Source organism: Tachysurus fulvidraco, chromosome 4 (assembly GCF_022655615.1).
Source record: "Tachysurus fulvidraco isolate hzauxx_2018 chromosome 4, HZAU_PFXX_2.0, whole genome shotgun sequence".
Classification (NCBI taxonomy): domain Eukaryota; kingdom Metazoa; phylum Chordata; class Actinopteri; order Siluriformes; family Bagridae; genus Tachysurus; species Tachysurus fulvidraco.
This window is the reverse complement of record NC_062521.1, coordinates 31861711-31885364: the sequence shown is the minus strand read 5'-3', so window position 1 is coordinate 31885364 and position 23654 is coordinate 31861711. Positions and strand designations below refer to the sequence as shown.

The 23654-nt window shown below is 41.5% G+C and overlaps 1 protein-coding gene across 2 annotated transcripts; it reads right to left on the bottom strand.

The window, feature by feature from the left end:
- Positions 1 to 219: 219 nt before the first annotated feature.
- Positions 220 to 22844, bottom strand: LOC125141085 (E-selectin-like). Of its 2 annotated transcripts, none has more exons than XM_047812793.1 (4): positions 22724 to 22844; positions 22098 to 22433; positions 662 to 753; positions 220 to 473 (listed from the first exon to the last, which is right to left on the bottom strand). In XM_047812793.1, the coding sequence occupies exons 1-4, from the start codon at positions 22776 to 22778 to the stop codon at positions 333 to 335; spliced, it is 624 nt and encodes a 207-aa protein (XP_047668749.1). In that variant the 5' UTR covers positions 22779 to 22844; the 3' UTR covers positions 220 to 332. The 2 variants fall into 2 exon arrangements, with proteins under 2 accessions (XP_047668749.1, XP_047668750.1); XM_047812794.1 differs by lacking the exons at positions 220 to 473; positions 662 to 753 and adding exons at positions 21007 to 21722; positions 21911 to 21999.
- Between the last annotated feature and the right edge of the window lie 810 nt (positions 22845 to 23654).

The following is a 23654-nucleotide window of genomic DNA, read 5'->3' as shown; positions in this document are numbered from 1 at the left end:
ATGACATTCAGTGCCTGTTTGAAATCTATGGTCTTATAAAGAAAGAAGAAACAGTTAATAAATTGAACATTTAAAAGAACAGAATGAAATCAAATCTAAATCAACTGTCTTACAAACAGAAGTGAAAAAAATTCCGTACTGATACAAGCAAAGATTTAGCATACATTTACTGTATATGCTCATGTATTTGTGACAGCATTTACACAGACTTTAGTAACTCAGGGATCTTTTACTAGTAAAAGTTCTATTTAAGAACTCTAAAACATTACACACACTATGTGTCCTCAAACTAAAAGTAATCAGTGGACTACAGAATTTACACTATATGAGATTTAGAGATCACAAGTCTCCCTAGTGTTAGTCACTGCAGTAATGTTTTCCTCCTCCTTGTGAAACACCACTCCATCTGGTTGCTTTCTCCATGTCACAGTGATGTTCTCAGCCATTCCATCATCCTTCAGTTTCTGCTTCAGCTGAAGAACAGAACATGACTTTAGTTAGTGAATGATGCAGGATGAGAATCTCTGGTGAGATGTAAAAATGCTACATAAGATGTATTATGATTAGACTACAGTCTGTTCATGTCTCAGTGTGATGAAGGCTCGATGTCTGGCTGCAGTAATGAGAAGGTGACTGTACACTGAGTGAAGATGAAACCCACCTTCTCCTCGATAGCTGTCATTATTGTAGGATCATTCACATCCTGGCTGGACTTCAACTTCATTCTTATGGTCTTCTTCTGTGTTGGGAATACTGGAGGCAGAAACAGAAACAAATATAGAAAATTAACACTACATTCAGAAATCAACTTAAATTACATTAACATGAGACTGAATTTAATTTAAACTCACCATAACAGAAGAAAGGCATCATGTTTGAGCACTGTTCTACATCAGCCAAACCACCATTTAAATAGACACAACTTTTATTCTTCAAGTAATCATCACTGTTTCCAGATGACCACTTAATGATGGACACGTCGGTGGTCTGGTCTGTCCAATACCAGGGGTCTCTCACAAGGCCAATCCAAGTGAGCCCATTGTTCAATGCCCCAACAATTGAGTGTTCTGTTGGGTTTCTCACACTGGTCAGGTCTGTATGATGCTGCCTACAGTAGCTCCGAGCATTATACCAAGTCATAAACTGAGTAATAAGGATGTAACTGTCAGCTCCAGTCTTCTTGTCTGTGATAACCAACAAACACAAGATCCTTATGTAAATATTCAATCTAAGCATATCATCTTCTACTATTGAAAGAGAATCATCAGGATAAAAATAAACATGTCTGCCGTATAATTTCTCTATCCAAAGCCTGCCTCCTCTGGCCTCCTTCCCCACACAAATTTTCAAGCCTGACAGCCTTTTATATATAATATAATTCACTGAGATTTTAAACTCTCATGTATAAAATACTCATATTACTAAAGTTTATTATTCGTAATATTCCATAAATAGTTCATATAAAGTAACATGTTCTTCCTCACCATCAAAGCACACAAATGGTATCAGCCGTTCACATGGTGCATCATACCAGACCATATTGATAATACTGACACAACGTTCATTTCCTAGCAAGTTATTAGGCTCCCCATTAGCCCAAGTTTTAAAGCTTCCAAGTGGCTTATAGTCCAATGTCCATTGCCACTTGTTGATGTTAGTGTACAGTCCAATCCAAGCATTGGATCCGAATTGTTGTGTCTGAGATACGTTCTGAATTTGAGCGATCTCTTCATTAGTTTTGATGATAGCCAGATCAGTGTATGTGGCTCGGCAGAAAGCCTTAGCATCGTTCCATGTTTTGCTCTGCTGGATCAGATAGTACTTACGAGAGAAAGACAGGACAAGGGTAAGGACTCCTGTGGAGAAAGAGTTTAATGTTTATCTTGTGTGATTTCAGCCTCTTAGTGTGGATTTATTTTTTAACATTTGTCCTTCTGTAGGACAAATTCTAGAACATATTACTTATAGTAACATATCTCCATCGACTATTTACAATTTGTGCACACATATGTGATTTGTATCATGTGACTTATTTTCTCTCACCTTTGAAAAGCAGGAGCACAAAAAGATGATGCTTCATTGCTTATGTGTTGCTGGAGGATTCACTATGATATAAAAGATATTAACATCTAATTGGCAGAGTTTCTCCATTTGCACACAGAAATAAGTAGCAGGCTGATACAAAAGAATAAATTAGATATTATGGACCTTTTCACAGCATAAACTCAAGTAAGGTCAATAACACAAAGATCAGACTAACTGCTAATCCTAACTGCTAAAGTACAGTAAACAACTCAGGTAAACATGCTTTTCACATATTTTTATTTCCTTAATTCACATTCACAAAACTTTTTTAATTTTAATTTTTTTTTTATTTATCTTAACACATATTTTTAATTCCTTAATTCAGCATAGAGAGAATGATAAAGACTATCCAGGATAGTATTCATCAATACAGCACTGAGAGTTAACACTTGGGAATAAAACCCAAACGTTGATAGCGTGCGATCCTGTCGCTGGGCCACCTGGGGGCTGTCATGTTATAACCTTAATTTACAGTTTCATAAATTATAACTTTTAAGGGCAATGGCTCATGATGCCACCAACAGAATTTCAACTAACACAATAGCAATAAAACCTCTTCATCTGAATCTTGAATAATCCTTAATAATGATCATTAAATAGACATCTTTTTCTAAAAAAAATATACATCTATTAAAAAATTATTTGATATTTTTTCTCAGTAAGCACAAAAAATATAATTACAAATTATCACAAATATTTTGCTATTTAAAACATTTCTTCTTATTGTTTTTAGCAAAAACTAAAGCATCAATGTAGATGTCTGAAAATTACCTAAAATCTGAAGGAGGTAGATGATCAGTCTTGCAGCACTAACACACCTCACTGTTCTTCTGAGAGCTGTCTGACTGAGCAGGCTGTTTTTCTTCCACAAGCAAACTACTTGTGCATATTTACATGCCTTTCAGCTTCTGTTCACAGGTAGGTCTTGCAATATGGTCTCCATCATTGAACTTTTAATATTGGCATGTTTTTATGAGGCAGAAGAAAAGTCTACAGTAGTTCAGGTGCACGATTGTCCTTGACAAACTTCATTAAGAGGTTTTCATTAATAACTTTGTGTCTAAAGTTATCTTGTTGCAGCAGACATGACCAGTGCAAGGAAGCATCTATGTAAAGGGCTTATGAAGAAAACCAAGCAATGAATTGCAAATTACTATTTACACACCTCATTTGTTAAGGTGTTTTGACGCTTCACTGCAATGCACCGTCTTACACCGTGTCATGGCTGCCTTGATGTTGTTCATGATCACATTTTGTTCTCTAATGCACTGTAATCATAAAATAAGTTTATAATCAACTGTCATGTCACTTATCAAGCAACCATCGTTGATTGTTAACCGATTGAGATGATGTGTGTTCAGGGTTAAACCAAATGGATTTGTTTATTTAAATAAATAAATTATACCTAAAATGGCCATTTGTCTTTTTGCTATATGTGAGAGAGGAAAATGTCAAATCTATACATAAATTTGTATAAATTTAAAATGTCTATAAGCATATCAGAGGATATGGAAGTTGAGATTTTACTTAGAAAACAATCTATAAAAAAGTCAATAAGGCCATCCTTTAAAATATTCTTGTTTGCTGTAACCCGACCGACCCTAACAATTTAGGACCGACTCAAATTTATGTTTTTTTTTGCTTTTAGTCCAACCGACTTGCCGGTCGTAAATTTGCGTTAAGACCGACCTTTTTTTTTATTCTTCAAACAACTAATACAAAAGCAATAAAATTATATCAATTATATTTTAGTAAGTATTGTAAATATATAAATTGCCTAGGCCTACATACAAACGAAGGCTACATTCTTTCTTTTAAATAAAAACCTGTGTTTACACTATTGGTTACCGGATGTCACACTACGGCCTGTGCGTTCGCTTCGTCTCATTCTCGTTCACTGTCAGAGTCACCGGTTCGTGATCGGTAATGATGGCTGTGGCTGCAGTAAACAAAATGTCCGCCGTCACCGTTCAAAGTCATACGGGTTCGGGCACCATAATTCATCTAAAAAATTCAATCAAAACAGCTCGACACCGCTTTAACTTTACACAAAGTTCTGGAAAAACTGCCCAGCATCAAAATAAGGATTGCAATGATGCGCCCAAAGGCACGGGTTGAAGACCCAGTCAGTGACGTCACGATATGCTAATTTGTTTAAAGTCATACCTACGTTATCACCATCACCAAAATTAAATTGAAACTTGAAAAAAAAATATAGACCTACTGTTATATATAGACTTACTGTTACTGCAAACCAAAATATTTTTAAGGATGGCCTAATATAACTAGCTACAAACCAATCAGTCAACATATACTACAAATGAACATATATGCAAAAAAGAAAAGTAGAGATCAACCATGCTTTGTGTGATGTGTATTTAATACCAGGAAATGCCACATGATATTAGAATAATGATGTGAGTTATCCTGAATCTCTTTGCCTTTGTATTTATCTGTCACACTGCACTGCACTGCACTTTAACCCATTTACCTCATTCTGAAGTCATCAGGATATGTTGTATTGTGTATAACTTTATTAGGACTCTTGTGTTGGATATTATATTAAAATGGAAATGCCTGATTTTTGATGTCTACAATTGAAGCATGGCTGGACAAGGTATATGATGGTGGACTGGTTATTGTAGAGTTCTAAACATCAGAACAGGGTATGTGTGGCCCAAGTCACTGTCAATTCTGCAATACCCACGGGACATACAGAGGACTGAAATCGAGTTTGTCTCTGTCTAATGGTGCAGAAACAAGAAAAATATATGAGGTTTACATACTATCTGTTATGGGCTGTATGTCGGTTCTGTGTTTTTTTTGTTGTTCTTTCTCGCTCTCTCTTTGCTCCGCTATCTGTCTCCTCAGATCCCTGCCATTGAACACCTTTTCTGTCAATCCTGATTACCCTATGTGACGTCGCTCGCCGATTCACCAATCACCGCCCGATTCCACCTATTTAAACCCGCCACCATTCATTCATGAAGTTGGTTTGCTCGTGAACTTGACCCTGCTGTGATAACATGTGCTGATTTGTTCATTGCATTGTGTTTTTCTGTTGTATGTCATACTGTTCATATAACCCAACTCATTAGATACTCGTTCTGCGTCTGTATGTTAGTGTTCATTTGCCCTGTGTGTGACACTGTGTATATTGGGGAAAGTGGACAGGTAAGTACGTCACGTGACATACATTGTGCAACACATAGGTACTCATTTCTGTATTAGACACATTAGGTTAGGAGCATGTGTCACCCTCTGTACGTTTTGTTTGGGTAGGTAGTGTAGGTTAGTTAGGGAATCGTTCAAGGCTGAAGATCTGTCTCATTACTTTTCCTTTGTAGTTTATCATAGAGGGTTAATTTCAAGGTAGAGTGGTTTTTGTTTTGGTTAATTCTTTGTTTTGGCACAGCTCATGTCCCTTTCCCCCTTTGTGTCTTTTGTTATCTGTTTTTTTGTAAGTATTGTAAATATTGTAGATATTAGTTGTTCTTTCACTTGTCACCACCACTTATGTATAATATGCACAGCTCTTGCTGTCTATTTTGTTGTCCTGGTTGTTGATTGCCACATACACGCCAAAGACGATCCAACCTTATCCTTTCATGTGTTGCATCCCATCCATACCCCTAAACACCTTCTGGGATCGTAACATATTTGGGGGCTCGTCCGGGATCTGAACCCGGGACCTCTCGCACCAACCTCTCGATTGGTGTATTGGCTAGAACGGTTTCACCAAACTCTCAAGTCTATGCTGAGAAAGTATTGTTTCAATTCAGCAAAAGATTGGGCTGAGGGAATTTTGTTAATTTTATTTGCCGTTCGCGAAACTGTGCAAGAGAGTCTCGGTTTCAGCCCAGCGGAGCTCGTGTTTGGCCATACAGTTAGGGGGCCATTAAAGATCCTAAGGGAATTTATAATGGCCATTGAGATCCAACCTTATCCTTTCATGTGTTGCATCCCATCCATACCCCTAAACACCTTCTGGGATCGTAACACTATCTATCTACATATGAATTTAATATATAAATACACCATAATTCAAATAAAAATTTTATTGGTCACATAGACAATCATATACAGTATGCTTTTAAAGACTGTCCTTGACTTTCACTAGTGATAGCCTGTGATAGTGATGACTCCCTCCTAGTTGTGCTGAAAGACTTCTATGCTCGGTTTGAGGTGCAGAACAACGTAACGGCAAGGAAAACCATCCCCCCGATGACCAGGTAGTCTGTCTATCCACGGCCGACGGGAGGAGAACTCTATGCAATGTTAACCCACAGAAGGCTGCTGGACCAGACAACATTCCTGGCAGGGTGCTCAGAGAATGTGCAGAACAGCTAGCGAATGTCTTTACTGACATCTTCAACATTTCCCTGAGCAGTGCTGTTGTTCCTACATGCCTCAATAATACCACCATTGTCCCCATCCTAAAGAAATCTACAGTGTCCTGCCTCAATGACTATCATTCCCGTCACACTCACACCCATCTTTATGAAGTGCTTCGAGAAGCTTGTAATGAAGCACATCAAGACCCAGCTACCACCCTCACTGGATCCCCTACAGTTGGCGTATCGTCCAAACTGCTCCACAGACGATGCCATAGCACAGCCCTCCATTTAGCGCTAATCCCACCTGGACAATAAAGACACTTATGTACGAATACAATCGTCCCTCAGCACCTGACTGCGAATCTGAGCCTGCTGGGACTAAACACCTCCCTCTGCAACTGGATCCTAGATTTCTTGACTGGGAGACCTTAGTCTGTCCGGATCGGGAACAGCATCTCCAGCACCACCACACTGGAGCCCCTCAGGGCTGCATGCTCAACTCACCGCTGTTCAGAATCAGAATCAGAAAGAGCTTGATTGCCAGGCATGTTTTCACATGCGAGGAATTTGTTTTAGTGACAGAAGCTAAACTGTAAAACAGAATGACATATACAATATAGACAGATTATATGTACAAATGTACAAGTGTGAAATGTGCAATTGAAGTATACATAGTATGTGTTTTGAGTAAATAATGTGTAAGAATAGTGTGTGATTTGTGTATGTTAAGTGTTCATCAGATGGATAGCCTGAGGGAAGAAACAGTTCCTATGTCTGGTCATTCTGTTTCTGATGGTCAGGGCTCTGTAGTGTCAAACAGATTGCAACAGTTCAAAGAGGGAGTGTGCTGTCTTTCAAATGATTCATGACCACAGACATTACAGCCACAGGTCTGCAGTCATTAAGTTTGGTAATTTTGGGTTTCTTTGGGACGGGAATGAGGGTGGAGCTTTTGAAGCATGAGGGGACTTCACACAGCTCCAGTGATGTGTTAAAGATCCATGTGAAGATGGGGGCCACCTGATCAGCACAGGTTTTCAGACAGGCTGGTGAAGTGCTGTCTGGGCCTTGTGCCTTTCTTCTCTTGATCTTCCTGAAGACCTGACACACATCATCTTGACTGAACTGAATTTTAGGTGTGGCGGAGTCGGGGGTTACAGGAGGTGAGAATTGGGCTTTTTGGAATAATTCCCCTTTGTTACTCTGATTTCTTTTCCAGTGTGTATGTGGTCTGTTTGTACAAGACTCTTTCCACATTTTTGTGAGCATCCACTTTGGCCTTACAGAGCTGGCTGAGTTTTGCAGTGAACCATGGCTTGTCATTGCTGTAGGTTAAGAGAATAGTGGTAGGAATACACAAATCCTCACAGAAACTAATATATGATGTTACAGTCTCTGTGAGCTTGTCCAGGTCGGTGGCAGCAGCTTCAAAAACAGTCCAATCAGCAAGAGAGAAACAGGCTTGTAGATCCTGTTCTGCTTCCTTAGTCCATCATTTCACAGTCCTTAATACAGGTTTAGCTGATTTCAGTTTCTGCCTGTAGGTCGGTATCAGATGAACTAAACAGTGATCAGAGAGTCCCAGAGCTGCCAGTTGGACAGAGTGATATGCATCCTTTATTGTTGTGTAACAGTGATTCAGTGTGTTACTGTCTCTGGTGGGACATGTAACATGCTGTCTGTATTTTGGCAGTTCACGTGAGAGATACGCTTTATTAAAGTCCCCGAGAATTATTAGTACAGACTCCGGATGTTGTTGCTCACTCTCTGTGATCATATCAGCGAGTGTCTGTAAGACACCTCGCTGACTCACAACTGTGCAGCAATGCACAGTTGTGAGTCAGCGAGTGTCTGTAAGACACCTCGCTGACTCACAACTGTGCAGCAATGCACAGATCGTACCATATCATCAAGTTCGCCGATGACACAACTGTGGTGGGTCTCATCAGCAAGAACGACGAGTCAGCATACAGAGAGGAGGTGCAACAGCTAACTGCCTGGTATAGAGCCAACAACCTGACTCTGAATGTTGATAAAACTAAAGAGATGGTTGTTGACTTCAGAGAGCACAGACGACCACTGCTGAACATTGATAGATCATCTGTAGAGATTGTCAAGAGCACCAAATTTCTTGGTGTTCATCTAGCGGAGAACCTCAACCAGGTCACTCAAGACCAGCTCCATCACCAAGAAAGCCTAGCAGCGTCTCTACTTCCTACAGAGGCTGAGAAATCCTGACCATCACCATGACCTGACCATGACTATCCTGACCATGTTCTACAGAGAGACCATTCAGAGCATTCTGAGCAGCTGCATCGCTGTTTGGTTGGGGAACTGCACCATCTCGGATCGCAAGACACAAGATCATTGGAATGTCTCTTCCCTCTATCATGGACTCTTACACCCCACACTGCATCCACAAAGCCAACAGAATTATGGACCTCACACACCTCACACACTCTTCACCCCACAAAACCCCCACACTCTCTTCACCCTCCTGCCGTCTGGAAAAAGGTACCAAAGCATTTGGGCCTCATGACCAGACTGTGTAACAGTTTCTTCCCACAAGCCATCAGACATGTCAATAACTGAACTGAATTGTACTGAGCACAACATACACACACACATTTCTGTATGGACTGCACAGACCTACACCAAATACACACACTTCCAATATACATCCATCAAACTGTTTACATGCTGTTTTGCATACTTTTTGCCCTTTGCACATACTGTCCATCATTTCAGTCATTTTGCACAAGTCATTTTCTGTCGTTTGCTGTTTTTGCACAGTCCAATACATTATCTCAGGGACCTGCTGCTAAGAAACTGTGTTCATTCCAGTATTACTGCACGCAATATTGTTTGAACATACAGTATTTACACTGGTCGGTCGGCGCTGTTGATGTTTATTGTCTTTTGTGTATTGTCTTTTTTTGTATTGTCTCGTAACTTTTTGTCTGCACTGTCTTTTGTCCTGCACTGTCTTGTCTGTCTTGTTTGTCTTGTCCTGCACTGTTTTCACCAGGTTGCACTTTATGTATCTAGGACTAACTTACTAAGTCCTTAGCTCGGTCTTTGTTTCATGTAGCCCACAATACTGGAGAAACGTCTCATTTCACTGTGTACTCTAAGAGCTATATATGACTGAAATGACAATAAAAGCTTCTTGACTTGACTTGACTGTCTTCCTAGCCTTGGTCCAACACAGCTTGCTGTATATAGATTATAGTATAATGATCCAACTTAGAGTTAACAAATGCACATCAAATTTTCAGGTTTTTTAATCTCCTATAGGTAGATCTTGTAAGAGATCAGGCCCACCACAACAGGTCAGCAAACCTGATAATGGTGGAGTCGGAAGTAGCTGTGCAGTCATTTGTGTACAGTAACTACAGAAGGGGGTTCAGAACACTGGAGGGCTCCAGTGCTGAGCATGAAGGTGGATGAGACATGTTTGCCCACCCATTCTGTTTGTGGTCTGTTTGTCAGTAAGTTGGAGATCCTTCCACATATGCTTTGGCTAAGTCCCGGTACATCCAATGTATAGATGGGTACATAGGGGATTTTGGTTTTCAATGCTGAACTGTAGGTTACAAACATATAATTTTAATATAATTCCCCTTCCTGCTGTCCAGGGGTCTCATATATAAAGTGTGCGTACGCACAAAACGGGGCTGGAAAAGTACGTATGCCAGTTCCCACGCAAAGGTTGTGATCTATAAAAAAACAAACTTGACAAGAGAATGTGCGCACCTTTAAGCCGTGCGTACGCACATTCTGGAGACAAAGGGAATTGGCGACACAGATGGTGAGGTCGTGAACTGAAGTAAGATTGTAGAAAATAAATGTGAGAAGAACGATTATAAGAATTAATGACATTTAATTTTCACTCCATTTCATACGTTATATCCACATTATCATGAAGATTAAATCCAACAGTGTTATTTGTGCCGATTGTTTTAGGCTATATACATCTAGTAAAATCCACCTATAAGGCTGTGCTCTTAGATCTATGTCCTGAATTGGGTCCAGTATTAGAGAGGGCAACACGCCGGAACCATGCCATCCCAGTTCAAATACAAGTCCTCACCACTCTGGGGTTCTTGGCAACTGGCTGTTTCCAGCGGGAATCGGCAAACAGGTAAATTATTTATATAAAAAAAACTATAAGGAACAGAATAAATGCAGGCACAGTACATGATGGCTGGCTTCTTGGTGAGTTTAGCAATATTAAAAAGTAAAAACTGTAAGAATTTTCTTTTTAATTTAATTTTAACAATGTTGCTTTTAATATAATTATAACCTGCAGGCGACAGTGGCTACCCCGTGAGAAGCTGGCTCCTCACCCCATTTTTAAACCCGCAGAGCGCAGAGGAAACTCATTATAACGAGGTCCACTCTCATGCCCGCACAGTTGTGGAGCGTGTAACGGGTGTGTAAAAATGCATGTGTACAGGGCGGGATATGAGGCTGGTTCACGTATGCACATCTGTGGGAACATCGCTTACAGGTGTGCATACGCACAGTTTTATAAATCTGAATATTTTTTGACATACCCCAATTTTTGACTTTTGGGCGCACATAAACTTTTAGTAGGAATCCCACGCCCAGTTTTATAAATGAGACCCCAGGTAACCAAGGGCTAAAGTTGCAGTGTCCTCAGTAAAGCAGTTGGGATGGTATGCAAACTGTAGTGGGTCTAGTGTGTCGGGTAGTGAAGTGATGTCTCTGACCAGTCTTTCAAAGCACTTCATCACTACGTCGGTCAGGAATAAAGAGCGATTGTAATTAAGGCAGGCAGGCTGGGGTTTCTTTGGCACAGCAACTATGGTGGACTTGTTAAAGCATGTGAGGGTTGTAGACTGTTCTAGGGAAAGGTTGAATATCTCAGTGAACACCGGTGATAGCTGGTCAGTACAGGCCCTCTGGAGCCAACTCAGGAGGCCCTGAGGTCCTGCTGCCTTCCTGGTATTTACTCTCCTGAACACCTTCATCACATCATGCTCCATGTTCCAAGTTGATGAATGTGTATTCTGCTCCAGCACTCTCTGTGTGTAGGCTGGTTGTAGTGCTATAAGCACTGCTTACACAATTAGCGCTGATAGCTGCAGCTTCAAAGTGAGGCTAGAAGGTGTTTAGCTCATCTCCTTAGAGAAACATGCACATTCACTATTCTGGAGGATAGTGTTTTATAGTCTGTTATAGTTCTTAGCCCTTGCCACAGGCTCCTAGAACCACTGTGGTGTACTGTGACTTCAGTTTCCTCCTGTAGTTCCACTTTACCTCTTTTATCACTCTGCACACACTATAGTATGCAACCTTGTATTCATGCCGTGCTCCTTGTGGTGAGTCCCATGTTGTAGGCAGCAGAACAGGATCTCAGATTGTCATGGATGATTTTATCCACCCATGATTTTTCATTGATTTACTTGATTCTTATGTGACTAATTGTCATTAGTATTTATCCGTGCGAATCCTCGATATCCTCGAATCCTCGATATTTGTCCTTTCATCTGTCTTGCCGTTTGTTTTGTCTTTTGTTTTAGTGATAAACCGTCTTTTTTATTGCGATCATGCATATGGGTCTGTTTTTACCCCAGTTATCTGACAAGTAAAACTTGGTAGTTACTTCAACAAGATTTTTCTTTGTATTGTATATACAGATCCAAATGCAGTTAATATCTATCATCATCCTCCAGAGCTGCACATGTAACCCTGAGTGCTCTAGGAGTATTTTGCTTGTATTCTTATTGCTTTACTGAGCCTTGGTTTTGACCTCAGCCCTGGATACCGGCTGCAAGTATTGGATTTCTTTATGTAAACACATACGTATTTGTGTTCTGCATAATTTACATCCTTTTATAGATGCAGAGACTTGAAATGTCCAGTCAGAGAAGACACTCAACAGCAGCCTGGTGGCAACCAGAGGAGTGTGAAGGTCTTATTCTCCTCAAGTGATTGCATTTCTTTGTCCATGGCATTTTTTCATTGTCTACATTTGGTTGATGTAATGGCATTCCGGTAGGACTGAGTTACATATATCACATACTGCTTTATAATATTGAGTTCATATCCGCAGCCTCAAATTCCTAATAATAATAATAATAATAATAGTAAAATTTTCTATAGCTCCTTTAAACGTAGATTTCAAAGTGCTTCACAAAAGAAAAAAGAAAGAAACATGCAGTTATACAAATAATAAGTTAAAAATAAGTAAGATATAAAAACACAAAAAATGTGAACAGAAATGTTAGGAGTGGAGTAACTGCCATATCACATGTAACTTCCATACAACGAACAAATGGTTATCTTTATCTAACAATCTCATCCAATACTATAAAGAAACAAAGTGAAATTAATGCAGCAAAAAGAGAGAAAAGAAATAAAAGACAACAAAGACAAAGAGCGAGGAAAAAGGAAGCTGTGGAAAATAAACTAAAAGAAATGGGGAAATTGTTATTTGACATAAAGAAATTTAAAATATCTCATTAAAAAACTGTAAAGAAAAGACGAAGAAGGAACCTGATTCAACACACAGAGGAACAGACACTGTACCTAGAAAGTTGGATCAAGACCCATCATCTTGCTGAAAGAAGATTATAGTAAGTTGTCTTTTCCATTTTTTTTATAATGATAAGTTTCCTTTACCTTTATATGAATTTTCTTTTTCATTTTTATAATGACAAGTTTCATTTACCTTTATATGAGTGTATGTAACCATTATGTGATTAAGAAATCATATAATTTTCATTGGTATGTTTTAGATATTAAGACAAAGAGTAACAGTGAAAGCTTAAAAAGGAAATCACAAGGCTTTGTGTCAGCAACTTTGTGTCAGCAGAATAAGAACACATAATAGGCCATGCAGCCTAGGAGACATCTCAGGATGTTTTGCAGAAGCATGAGATCATGAGAGACCTGACAGGATGCTGACAGAAGCAGAATGACCGTTATGAGATCATACTAATAAATGGTATAAATAGGGTTTTAGAACCAGTTATCAGGGTGCATTCACATTTAAAATGCCCTATCACCCATAGATTTAAAACGGGGGATGTGATTTGAAATGCCCTATCACCCATAGATTTAAAATGTGGGACAAATAAAAGGCCAGATTCCGAAGTGCGGAGAACACGCACTGGTGTGTACGGAGCTAAAAGCTCAGTAGGGTAGAGAGGAGCCAAACTATTCAAAGCTTTGTAGGAAAGCATAAGAACTTTAAAATCCACCCGATATCTGACTGGGAGCCAATACAAGGACTCCAAAACTGGAGTGATGTGATCCCTTGCCCTGGTTCCAGTCAGGATTCGGGTGGCTGAATTTTGGACCCGCTGTAATTTATTTAGGGTAACGTTTGAAACCCCGACCAGCAAAGCATTACAATAATCAATGCGGGAAAACACAAAGATATTGATCAGCTTTTCAGCCACCGGGAATGACACCATCGGACGCAATTTGGCAATGTTTTTAGATGAATGAATTATGTCTTTACAGTGTTCTGAACATGGGGAACAAATGTTAAATGTGCATCAGATATCACCCCTAAATCCTGTAGATGAGCTGGCCTCCTCCTGGCTCTTGGTGGGTTGCTTCTGATTACAGTTTCAGTGTTGCATGAATTTAGTCTTTTCAAGTCAAGTCTCAGAAACATCACTTTGAATACCATGACCTGGTACATTTTTCACAATTTCATCAACATTTCCTTAACAGCTAATGATCTTAGGATGTATAACTCCATAGAATGTGTGTGACTCAGGTGTCTGTGTTTCCCTTTCTTTGGTTGTCCTAGCTGTGAAGCTCACCAATCTGTACTTTTAGACCTTCTCTGTGTTGGGATAGTACACTAGATAATCTGATCTGTTTTTATCATAGCCAATAAAAACACCTTGCTTGCATCTAGAGTTTAATTTGCTTTTCTCTTGTTTATAAGCAAAACATATTGATCCAAACTTCTGCATTTTGTTAATGTTTGGCTTCTTTCCTGTGAACAACTCATATGTGCACCTACTGTTGCACCTGTTTCTCACATAAGCTGATGTCTGCATAGTGAAAGTGAAGTGACAAACGGCTAAGTATGGTGACCCATACTCAGAATTTGTTCTCTGCATTTAACCCTTTCAAAGTGCACACCCACAGCAATGAACACACACCGTGAACACACACCCGGAGCAGTGGGCAGCCATTTTATGCTGCGGCTCCCGGGGAGCAGTTGGGGGGGTTCGGTGCTTTGCTCACGGAGACCTCAGTTGTGGCCGGCCCGAGACTCGAACCCACAACCTTCGGGTTACAAGTCAGACTCTAACCATTAGGCCACGACTGCCCATAGCGTCGTTCCATAACTCATCTGGTAATTTGCTTTCTATCAGTAGGCACATGCTCATTTCATAGATTATTCTCCAACCACTCTCTGCTGTGTCGTTTTGGTGGGGTGAATATGGTGCAGGCATTTAGTGACTAATCCTATTTTTTGTAACAGTGCCTGAAAGTCTTGACTCATAAATTCAGTGCCATTATCTGAAAGAAGGCACTTGACTTCTCCATAAGGGGCTGCGTCTTCTAGGAACTTTTCTGTGGCTTTTAGAAGGTCACCCTTAGGCTTCAGAAAATGTACTAGTACGGTACCTGAATAGTCATCTGTGAAAGACTATTTCTTGTCTGAGTGAATTTTCCCTGTGCACACACTTCACATGACTTGGTTTGACTGTGATTCCATTTCAAATCAAATCAGATTTTATTTGTCACACACACATATACAGAGTACCACATGCAGTGAAATTCTTTTTACATCTGTCTGGTATTCAAACTTAAAAGGAATGCAATTAGGGATAAAAAATAAAACTAAAAGGAGGTAGATAAATAAAAAGTATAAACTATATAAAAGCTATGTAAAATATGAAAACATGAAAATATAAGTGAAAAATAATGTATATACATAAATGTGTATGGTTTTTAATGATTGTCCTTAAAGTGTCCATGTGCAGTATGGTGTGTATAAAGTGTACGTTTAAAGTGGCACTGTGTTGTGCAAGTCCAGTGTTAAAGTGACAGTCCAGACTTAAAGTGACAGTCCATAGTTAAAGTGTCATAGTGCAAAAAAGGTGTGCAGAAACACAGTGAATCTGTGTGGTTCCTGGTTTAAAATCTGAATGGCCTGCGGGAAGAAGCTTCTCCTCATCCTCTCTGTGTTTGCTTTCAAGAAGCAGAAGCGTTTCCCTGAACGCAACAAAGAAAAGAATCCATTGTTGTGATGGCTGAGTTCTTTTACAATCTTCCTGGCCCTGGTCCAGCACCGTGTGCTGTAGATGTCCTGCAGGTCAGGGACCTCGGTGTGGATGGTACGTTCAGCTGATCGCACCACCCTCTGGAGGGCTCACCTGTCCAGCAAGGTGCTGTTCCCGAACCAGGAAGTGATGCTACCCGTCAGAATGCTCTCAATGGTGCAAGAGTAGAAAGTCTTTAGTATCTGAGAGGGTAGTTTGAAGTCTCTTAAGCATCTCACATGGTACAGATGCTGCCAGGCCTTCTTCACCAGGGTGTTGATGTGACAATACCAAGACAGGTCCTGTGTGATGTGAACACCTAGGTCCACTCTCTCCACTGGGGTCCCGTTTATGTTTAGCTATTGGTATGAAAGCTCCTGCTTTGTGCTGAAGTCCACTATCAACTCCTAAGTCTTGCTGATGTTCAGGAGAAGATTGTTCTCCTGGCATCATCTCTCCAGGTTTTTAGTCTTCTGTATGTAGGAACCGCCTCCTTGAACCGCCACCTTATTGTGATGGAGGGGTTTGCGTGCCTGAATGATCCTATGAGCTATGTTGTCTGGGGCTTTTTACCCCTGGTAGGGTCTTCCATGGCAAACAGGTCCTAGGTGACAAGCCAGACAAAGAGCTGTTCAAAAAGCCCCATATGAAGAATTCAGTATCAAGGTCCGTGACGTGGTCCGGTATGGCACAACCGGGGCCCGACCCTGGAGCCAGACACGGGGTTGGGGCTAGCATGCGAGCACCTGGTGGCCGGGTCTTTCCCCACGGGGCCGGCCGGGCCCAGCCTGAAGGAGCGACGTGGGGCCGATCTCCCGTGGGCCCACAACCTGCAGGAGGAACCGTAAAAGGTTGGTGCATTGTGGATTGGGTGGCAGTCGAAGGCAGGGGCCTCGGCAACCCAATCCCCGGACAGGTAATCTGGCTCTAGGGACATGGAATGTCACCTCGCTGAGGGGGAAGGAGCCTGAGCTGGTGCGGGAGGCTGAGAGATACCGACTAGAGATAGTTGGGCTCGCCTCTACGCACAGCTTGGGCTCTGGAACCCAACTCCTCCAGAGAGGCTGGACTCTCTATTACTCTGGAGTTGCCCGTGGTGAGAGGAGGCGGGCTGGTATGGGCTTGCTCATAGCCCCCCAGCTCAGTCACCATATGTTGGAGTTCACCCCAGTGAACAAGAGGGTCCTTTCCCTGCGCCTTCGGGTCGGGGATAGGTCTCTCACAGTTATTTGTGCTTATGGGCCAAATGGCAGTGTAGAGTACCCGACCTTCTTGGCGTCTCTGGGAGGGGTGCTGGAAAGTGCTCCAACCGGGGACTCCGTCGTTCTACTGGTGGACTTCAATGCTCACGTGGGCAGCGACAGTGATGCCTGGAAGGGGCGTGATTGGGAGGAACCCCCCCCCCCCCCCTCTCCCCCGACATGAAAACGAGCGGTGATCTGTTTTTGGACTTCTGTGCTAGTCACAGTTTGTCCATAACAAATACCATGTTCAAGCCTAAGGGTGTCCATCAGTACACGTGGCACCAGGACACCCTACGTCGGAGGTTGATGATCGACTTTGTGTTTGCTTCATCTGACCTCCGGCCATATGTCTTGGACACTCGAGTAAAGAGAGGGGTGGAGCTGTCAACTGATCACCACCTGGTGGTGAGTTGGATCCGATGGCCGGGGAGGAAGTTGGACAGACTTGGCAGACCCAAACGTACTGTGAGGGTCTGCTGGGAACGTTTGGCAGAGTCTCCGGTCAGAAAGATCTTCAACTCCCACCTCTGGCAGAGCTTCAACCAGATCCCAAGGGAGGTTGGAGACATTGAGTCCGAGCGGACCATGTTCTCCACCTCCATTGTCGACGCGGCTGCTCGGAGCTGTGGCCATAAGGTTTCCGGTGCCTATCGTGGTGGCAATCCCCGTACCCGGTGGTGGACCCCGAAGTGAGGGATGCCGTCAAGCTGACGAAGGAGTCCTATCGAGCCTGGTTGGTTCGGGGGACTCCAGAGGCAGCTGATAGGTACCGGAGGGCCAAGCGAGCTTCAGCCCAGGTGGTTGCCAAGGCGAAAGCTCGGGTCTGGGAGGAGTTCGGTGAGGCCATGGAGAAGGACTATCGGTTGGCCTAAAAGAAATTCTGGCAAACCGTCTGGCACCTCAGGAGGGGGAAGCAGTGCCCTGGACTGACTGTTTACAGGGGTAGTGGGAATCTGCTGACTTCGACTGGGGACATTCTCGGACGGTGGAAGGAGTACTTCAAGGATCTTCTCAACCCCACCGACATGTCTTCCACTGAGGAAGCAGAGGCCGAGGGATCGGTTGTGGACTCGTCGATCCCCCAAGCTGAGGTCACTGAGGTAGTTGAGAAGCTCCTCAGTGGCAAGGCACCGGGGGTGGATGAGATCCGCCCCGAGTACCTCAAGTCTCTGGATGTTGTGGGGCTGTTTTGGTTGACACGCCTCTGAAACATCGCGTGGCGGCTGGGGACAGTGGCTCTGGACTGGCAGACTGGGGTGGTGGTTCCTCTGTTTAAGAAGGGGGACCGGAGGGTGTGTTCCAACTACAGGGGGATCACACTCCTCAGCCTCCCCGGAAAAGTCTATGCCAGGGTTCTGTAGAGGAGAATTCGGCCGATAGTCCAACCTCGGATTCAAGAGGAAGAATGCGGGTTTCATCCCGGTTGTGGAACACTGGACCATCTCTATACCCTCGCCAGGTTGCTGGAGGGTGCATAGGAGTTGCCCATTCTGTCCACATGTGCTTTGTGGATTTGGAGAAAGCATCCGACTGTGTCCCTCTTGGTGACCTGTGGGGGGTGCTCTGGGAGTATGCGGTCTGGGGCCATATGCGAAGGGCTGTCCGGTCCCTATATGACCGGAGCAGGAGTTTAGTATGCATAGCCGGCAGACTTGTTCCCAGTGCATGTTGGACTCCGACAGGGCTGCCCTTTGTCACTGGTCCTGTTCATTATTTATATGGACAGGATTTCTAGGCGCAGTCAGGGTCCGGAGGGAGTCCATTTTGGGGACCACAGGATTTCATCTCTGCTTTTTGCAGATGATGATGTCCTGTTGGCTTCCTCAAATCAGGACCTTCAGTGTGCACTGGGACGGTTTGCAGCCGAGTGTGAAGCGGCAGGGATGAGAATCAGCACCTCCAAGTCCATGGCCACGGTTCTCAGCCGGAAAAGGGTTTCTTGTCCCTTTCAGGTTGGCGGAGAGCTTCTGCCTCAAGTGGAAGAGTTTAAGTAGCTTGCTCACGAGTGAGGGAAGGATGGAGCGGGAGATCAACAGGCGGATCGGTGTATCTTCTGCAGTAATGCGGTCGATATACCGGTCTGTTGTGGTGAAGAAAGAGCTGAGCCGCAAGGCGAAGCTCTCTATTTACCAGTCGATCTACGTTCCTACCCTCACCAATGGTCAAGATCCCGGATACAGGCGGCCGAAATGAGTTTCCTCTGCAGGGTGGCTGGGCGCTCCCTTAGAGATAGGGTGAGGAGCTCGGTCACTCGGGAGGAGCTCAGAGTAGAGCCACTGCTCCTCCACATCTAGAGGAGTCAATTGAGGTGGCTCAGGCATCTGTTTGGGATGCCTCCTGGACGCCCCATTGGGGAGGTGTTCCGGGCATGTCCGACCAGGAGGAGGCCAAGGGGAAGACCTAGCACATGCTGGAAGGACTATGTCTCTCGGCTGGCCTGGGAACACCTGTATATTCCCTCAGAAGAGCTGGAGGAAGTGTCTGTGGAGAGGGAAGTCTAGGCATCCCTGCTTAGTCTGCTGCCCAAGCGACCCAGCCCCGGATAAAGCGGTAGAAGATGGATGGATTGATGGATGGATGGATAGGTAAGCCGTCTCTTCGTTGTTGGACATCAGGCGCACCAGAGCAGTGTCATCAGCAAACTTCATGATGGTGATTGAGTTGGAAGTGGAGTCATATGTTTACAGTGAGTACAGTAGGAGGCTCAGAACTCAGACGTCCCTGTCTCATGTACTTTTCTCGCATTATCTATAGATTCTGTTCTTTTCATTTTTTCTGACTCCTCGTAGATCCGTAGTCTTCTAAAGAAAGTCTGTTAATGTAACTTTGTCCTCATTTTGCATTATGTGGACAGCTTGAATGCTGAGCAGTCTGCATTCTTCCGTCTATCTTTGGCTTGCTGTTCTGTGGCTCATCGGTGGGCTCATGTAAAATAGTCTCTGTTAGCTTGAGAGTATGTAAGCAGCCTAGGAATCTTGTTTGCCAAATGTCATTTTTATCTTCAGATCCGTCCAACAAAAGCTGCAGTGCCATGACTCCTGTCGCTCTGCTAGCCATTTTGTTAACCTGCCAATTTTGCTACTAATTATACTTCTACTGCTAAGCTATTTCTAAGACAGATAGATTTATTCAATAACGTGTAGTACGTAACGTAAAAGTTACTCAGAACACTCTCTTGTTTTCAATTCAGGGCCCATAAATTTGTATGCTGTTTATATGCTCAGTTCTCTTCAGTTCACTTAAGAAAACAATCAAAGCATTACACATCTCATTATCGACTTCTTTAAGACTTCTTATTTAGAAACTGTAACAAGCATCGACTCAATACATCCGACACTAAAACTATTAACTTCCAAAGTAGAGTGCATTGTAGAACATAATGACATCACACCTGAATGTACCATAATACCTTCAATAATAACAAAAGGTAGTTCAGCTGATGTCATAATTTAATGTATAAGCGCGCAATAATCAACATCAGAATATAAACTATTTTTATTGTATTATTATTATTAGTGTATTACTACTTTTATTATATTTAAGCTATTTTATTATATATTTAAAGTTGCTCTTGGAGCTGAGACTGCAGTGATCATGACAATATTCTCTTTAAATAGCCTTAGAGTAAATAATGTGTCTCTCATTCTCATACAGCAGTGCAATAAAAACTCTACTAGTGTAGTGGCATAGATCTGTATAGAGTGTATAAAGAGGACATTTTATTTAGATAAAAGACGTCAACAGAAGACAAATAAACAACTGCAGTGTGGTGAGTATTGTTTGTGAGTCTGAGTTATTTGTATAAGTGATTTAAATGGATGTTGTACTGCAGGGAACCATGTCTTAGGTCATATCTAACATAACAGGGTAAAGTTAAGGAACAAGGTTTCGATTTCAGCTTTAAGGTGTAAAATATAAACATGTGAAATATTTGTGGAATGATAGTTAACTGTTGATTATTTTCATTAAATTATACTATTATATATATTATATAAATATTTAGACTTCTTTGAGCAGAATTAATTCTATACTGTCAAGGTGTAGAAAAGAAATGAGTGAGATTTCAGTTTTTCTTTCTTTAAGTTCTGTGCAGAATCTTTTTATTTTAAATAGTTAACATTTTTAGCAAAAGCTGACAAGTCAATCTGATTACTTCTTCATCCATATTTTCAGTGAAAGGGAATAAAAATGCACTAAAGTAGTAAAGTCTATCAGAGTTTTTGTATCTGTCCGATGTTCTCAGGACAATCAGACACAGTAAAACTAAATAAATATTCTAGATCATATAGAGGGCTGTTGGTTTATGTACAATAAATATATGTACTATAATAAACATGACATTCAGTGCCTGTTTGAAATATAGAGTCTTATAAAGAAAGAAGAAACAGTTAATAAGTTGAACATTTAAAAGTACAGAATGAAATCAAATCTAAACCAACTGTCTTACAAGCAGAAGTGAAAAAATCCCGTACTGATACAAGCAAAGATTTAGCATACATGCTCATGTATTTGTGACAGCATTTACACAGACTTTAGTAACTCAGGGATCTTTTACTAGTAAAAGTTCTATTTAACAACTCTAAAATATTACACACACTATGTGTCCTCAAACTAAAAGTAATCAGTGGACTACAGAATTTACACTATATGAGATTTAGAGATCACAAGTCTCCCTAGTTAGTCACTGCAGTAATGTTTTCCTCCTCCTTGTGAAACACCACTCCATCTGGTTGCTTTCTCCATGTCACAGTGATGTTCTCAGCCATTCCATAATCCTTCAGTTTCTGCTTTAGCTGAAGAACAGAACATGACTTTAGTTAGTGAATGATGCAGGATGAGAATCTCTGGTGAGATGTAAAAATGCTACATAAGATGTATTATGATTAGACTACAGTCTGTTCATGTCTCAGTGTGATGAAGGCTCGATGTCTGGCTGCAGTAATGAGAAGGTGACTGTACACTGAGTGAAGATGAAACCCACCTTCTCCTCGATGGCTGTCATTATTGTAGGATCATTCACATCCTGACTGGACTTCAACTTCATTCTTATGATCTTCTGTGTTGGGAATACTGGAGGCAGAAACAGAAACAAATATAGAAAATTAACACCACATTCAAAAATCAGCTTAAATTACATTAACATGAGATTGAATTTAATTTAAACTCACCATAACAGAAGAAAGGCATCATGTTTGAGCACTGTTCTACATCAGCCAGACCACCATTTAAATAGACACAACTTTTATTCTTCAGATAATCATCAGCGTTTCCAGGCGACCACTTAATGACGGACACGTTGGTGGTCTGGTCTGTCCAATACCAGGGGTCTCTTACAAGGCCAATCCAAGTCCAGGTCCCAGAGTTCAATGCCCCAACAATTGAGTGTTCTGTTGGGTTTCTCACACTGGCCAGGTCTGTATGATGCTGCTTACAGTAGCTCCGAGCATCATACCAAGTCATAAACTGAGTAATAAGAATGTACCTGTCAGCTCCAGTCTTCCTGTCTGTGATAACCAACAAACACAAGATTAAAATCTCCTTATGTAAATATTCAATCTAAGCATATCATCTTCTACTATTGAAAGATAATCATCAGGATAAAAATAAACATGTCTGTCGTATTATTTCTCTATCCAAAGCCTGCCTCCTCTGGCCTCCTTCCCCACACAGGCCTTTTATATATAATATAATTCACTGAGATTTTAAACTCAAAAATAAAATACTCATATTACTAAAGTGTATTATTAGTCATATTCCATAAATAGTTCATATAAAATAACATGTTCTTCCTCACCATCAAAGCACACAAAAGATTTCTGCCATCCACATGGTGCATCAACCCATACCATATGGATAATACTGACACAAGTTTCATCTCCTAGCAAGTTATTAGGCTTCCCATAAGCCCAAGGTTTAAAGCTTCCAAGTGGCTCATTTTCCAATGTCAATTGCCACTTGTTGATGTTAATGTACAGTCCAATCCAAGCATTGGATCCGAATTGTTGTGTCTGTGATACGTTCTGAATTTGGGCGATCTCTTCATTAGTTTTGATGATAGCCAGGTCAGTGTATGTGGCTCGGCAGAAAGCCTTAGCATCGTTCCCTGTTTTGTTCTGCTGGATCAGATAGTACTTATGAGAGAAAGACAGGACAAGGGTAAGGACTCCTGTGGAGAAAGAGTTTAATGTTTATCTTGTGTGATTTCAGCCTCTTAGTGTGGATTTATTTTTTAACATTTGTACTTCTGTAGGACAAATTCTGGAACATATTACTTATAGTAACACATCTCCATTGACTACAATTTGTGCACACATACTGTATGTGATTTGTATCATGTGAATTATTTTCTCTCACCTTTGAAAAGCAGGAGCACAAAAAGATGATGCTTCATTGCTTATGTGTTGCTGGAGGATTCACTATGATATAAAAGATGATATTAACGTCTAATTGGCAGAGTTTCTCCATTTGCACACAGAAATAAGTAGCAGGCTGATACAAAAGAATAAATTAGATATTATGGACCTTTTCACAGCATAAACTCAAGTAAGGCCAATAACACAAAGATCAGACTAACTGCCAATCCTAACTGCTAAAGTACTAATTGTGCTAAAGTATTTCCTTAATTCACATTCATAAAACTTTTTTAATTTTTAGATTTTTTTATTTATCCTAACACATATTTTTAATTGCTTAATTTAGCATAGAGAGGATGATAAAGACTATAC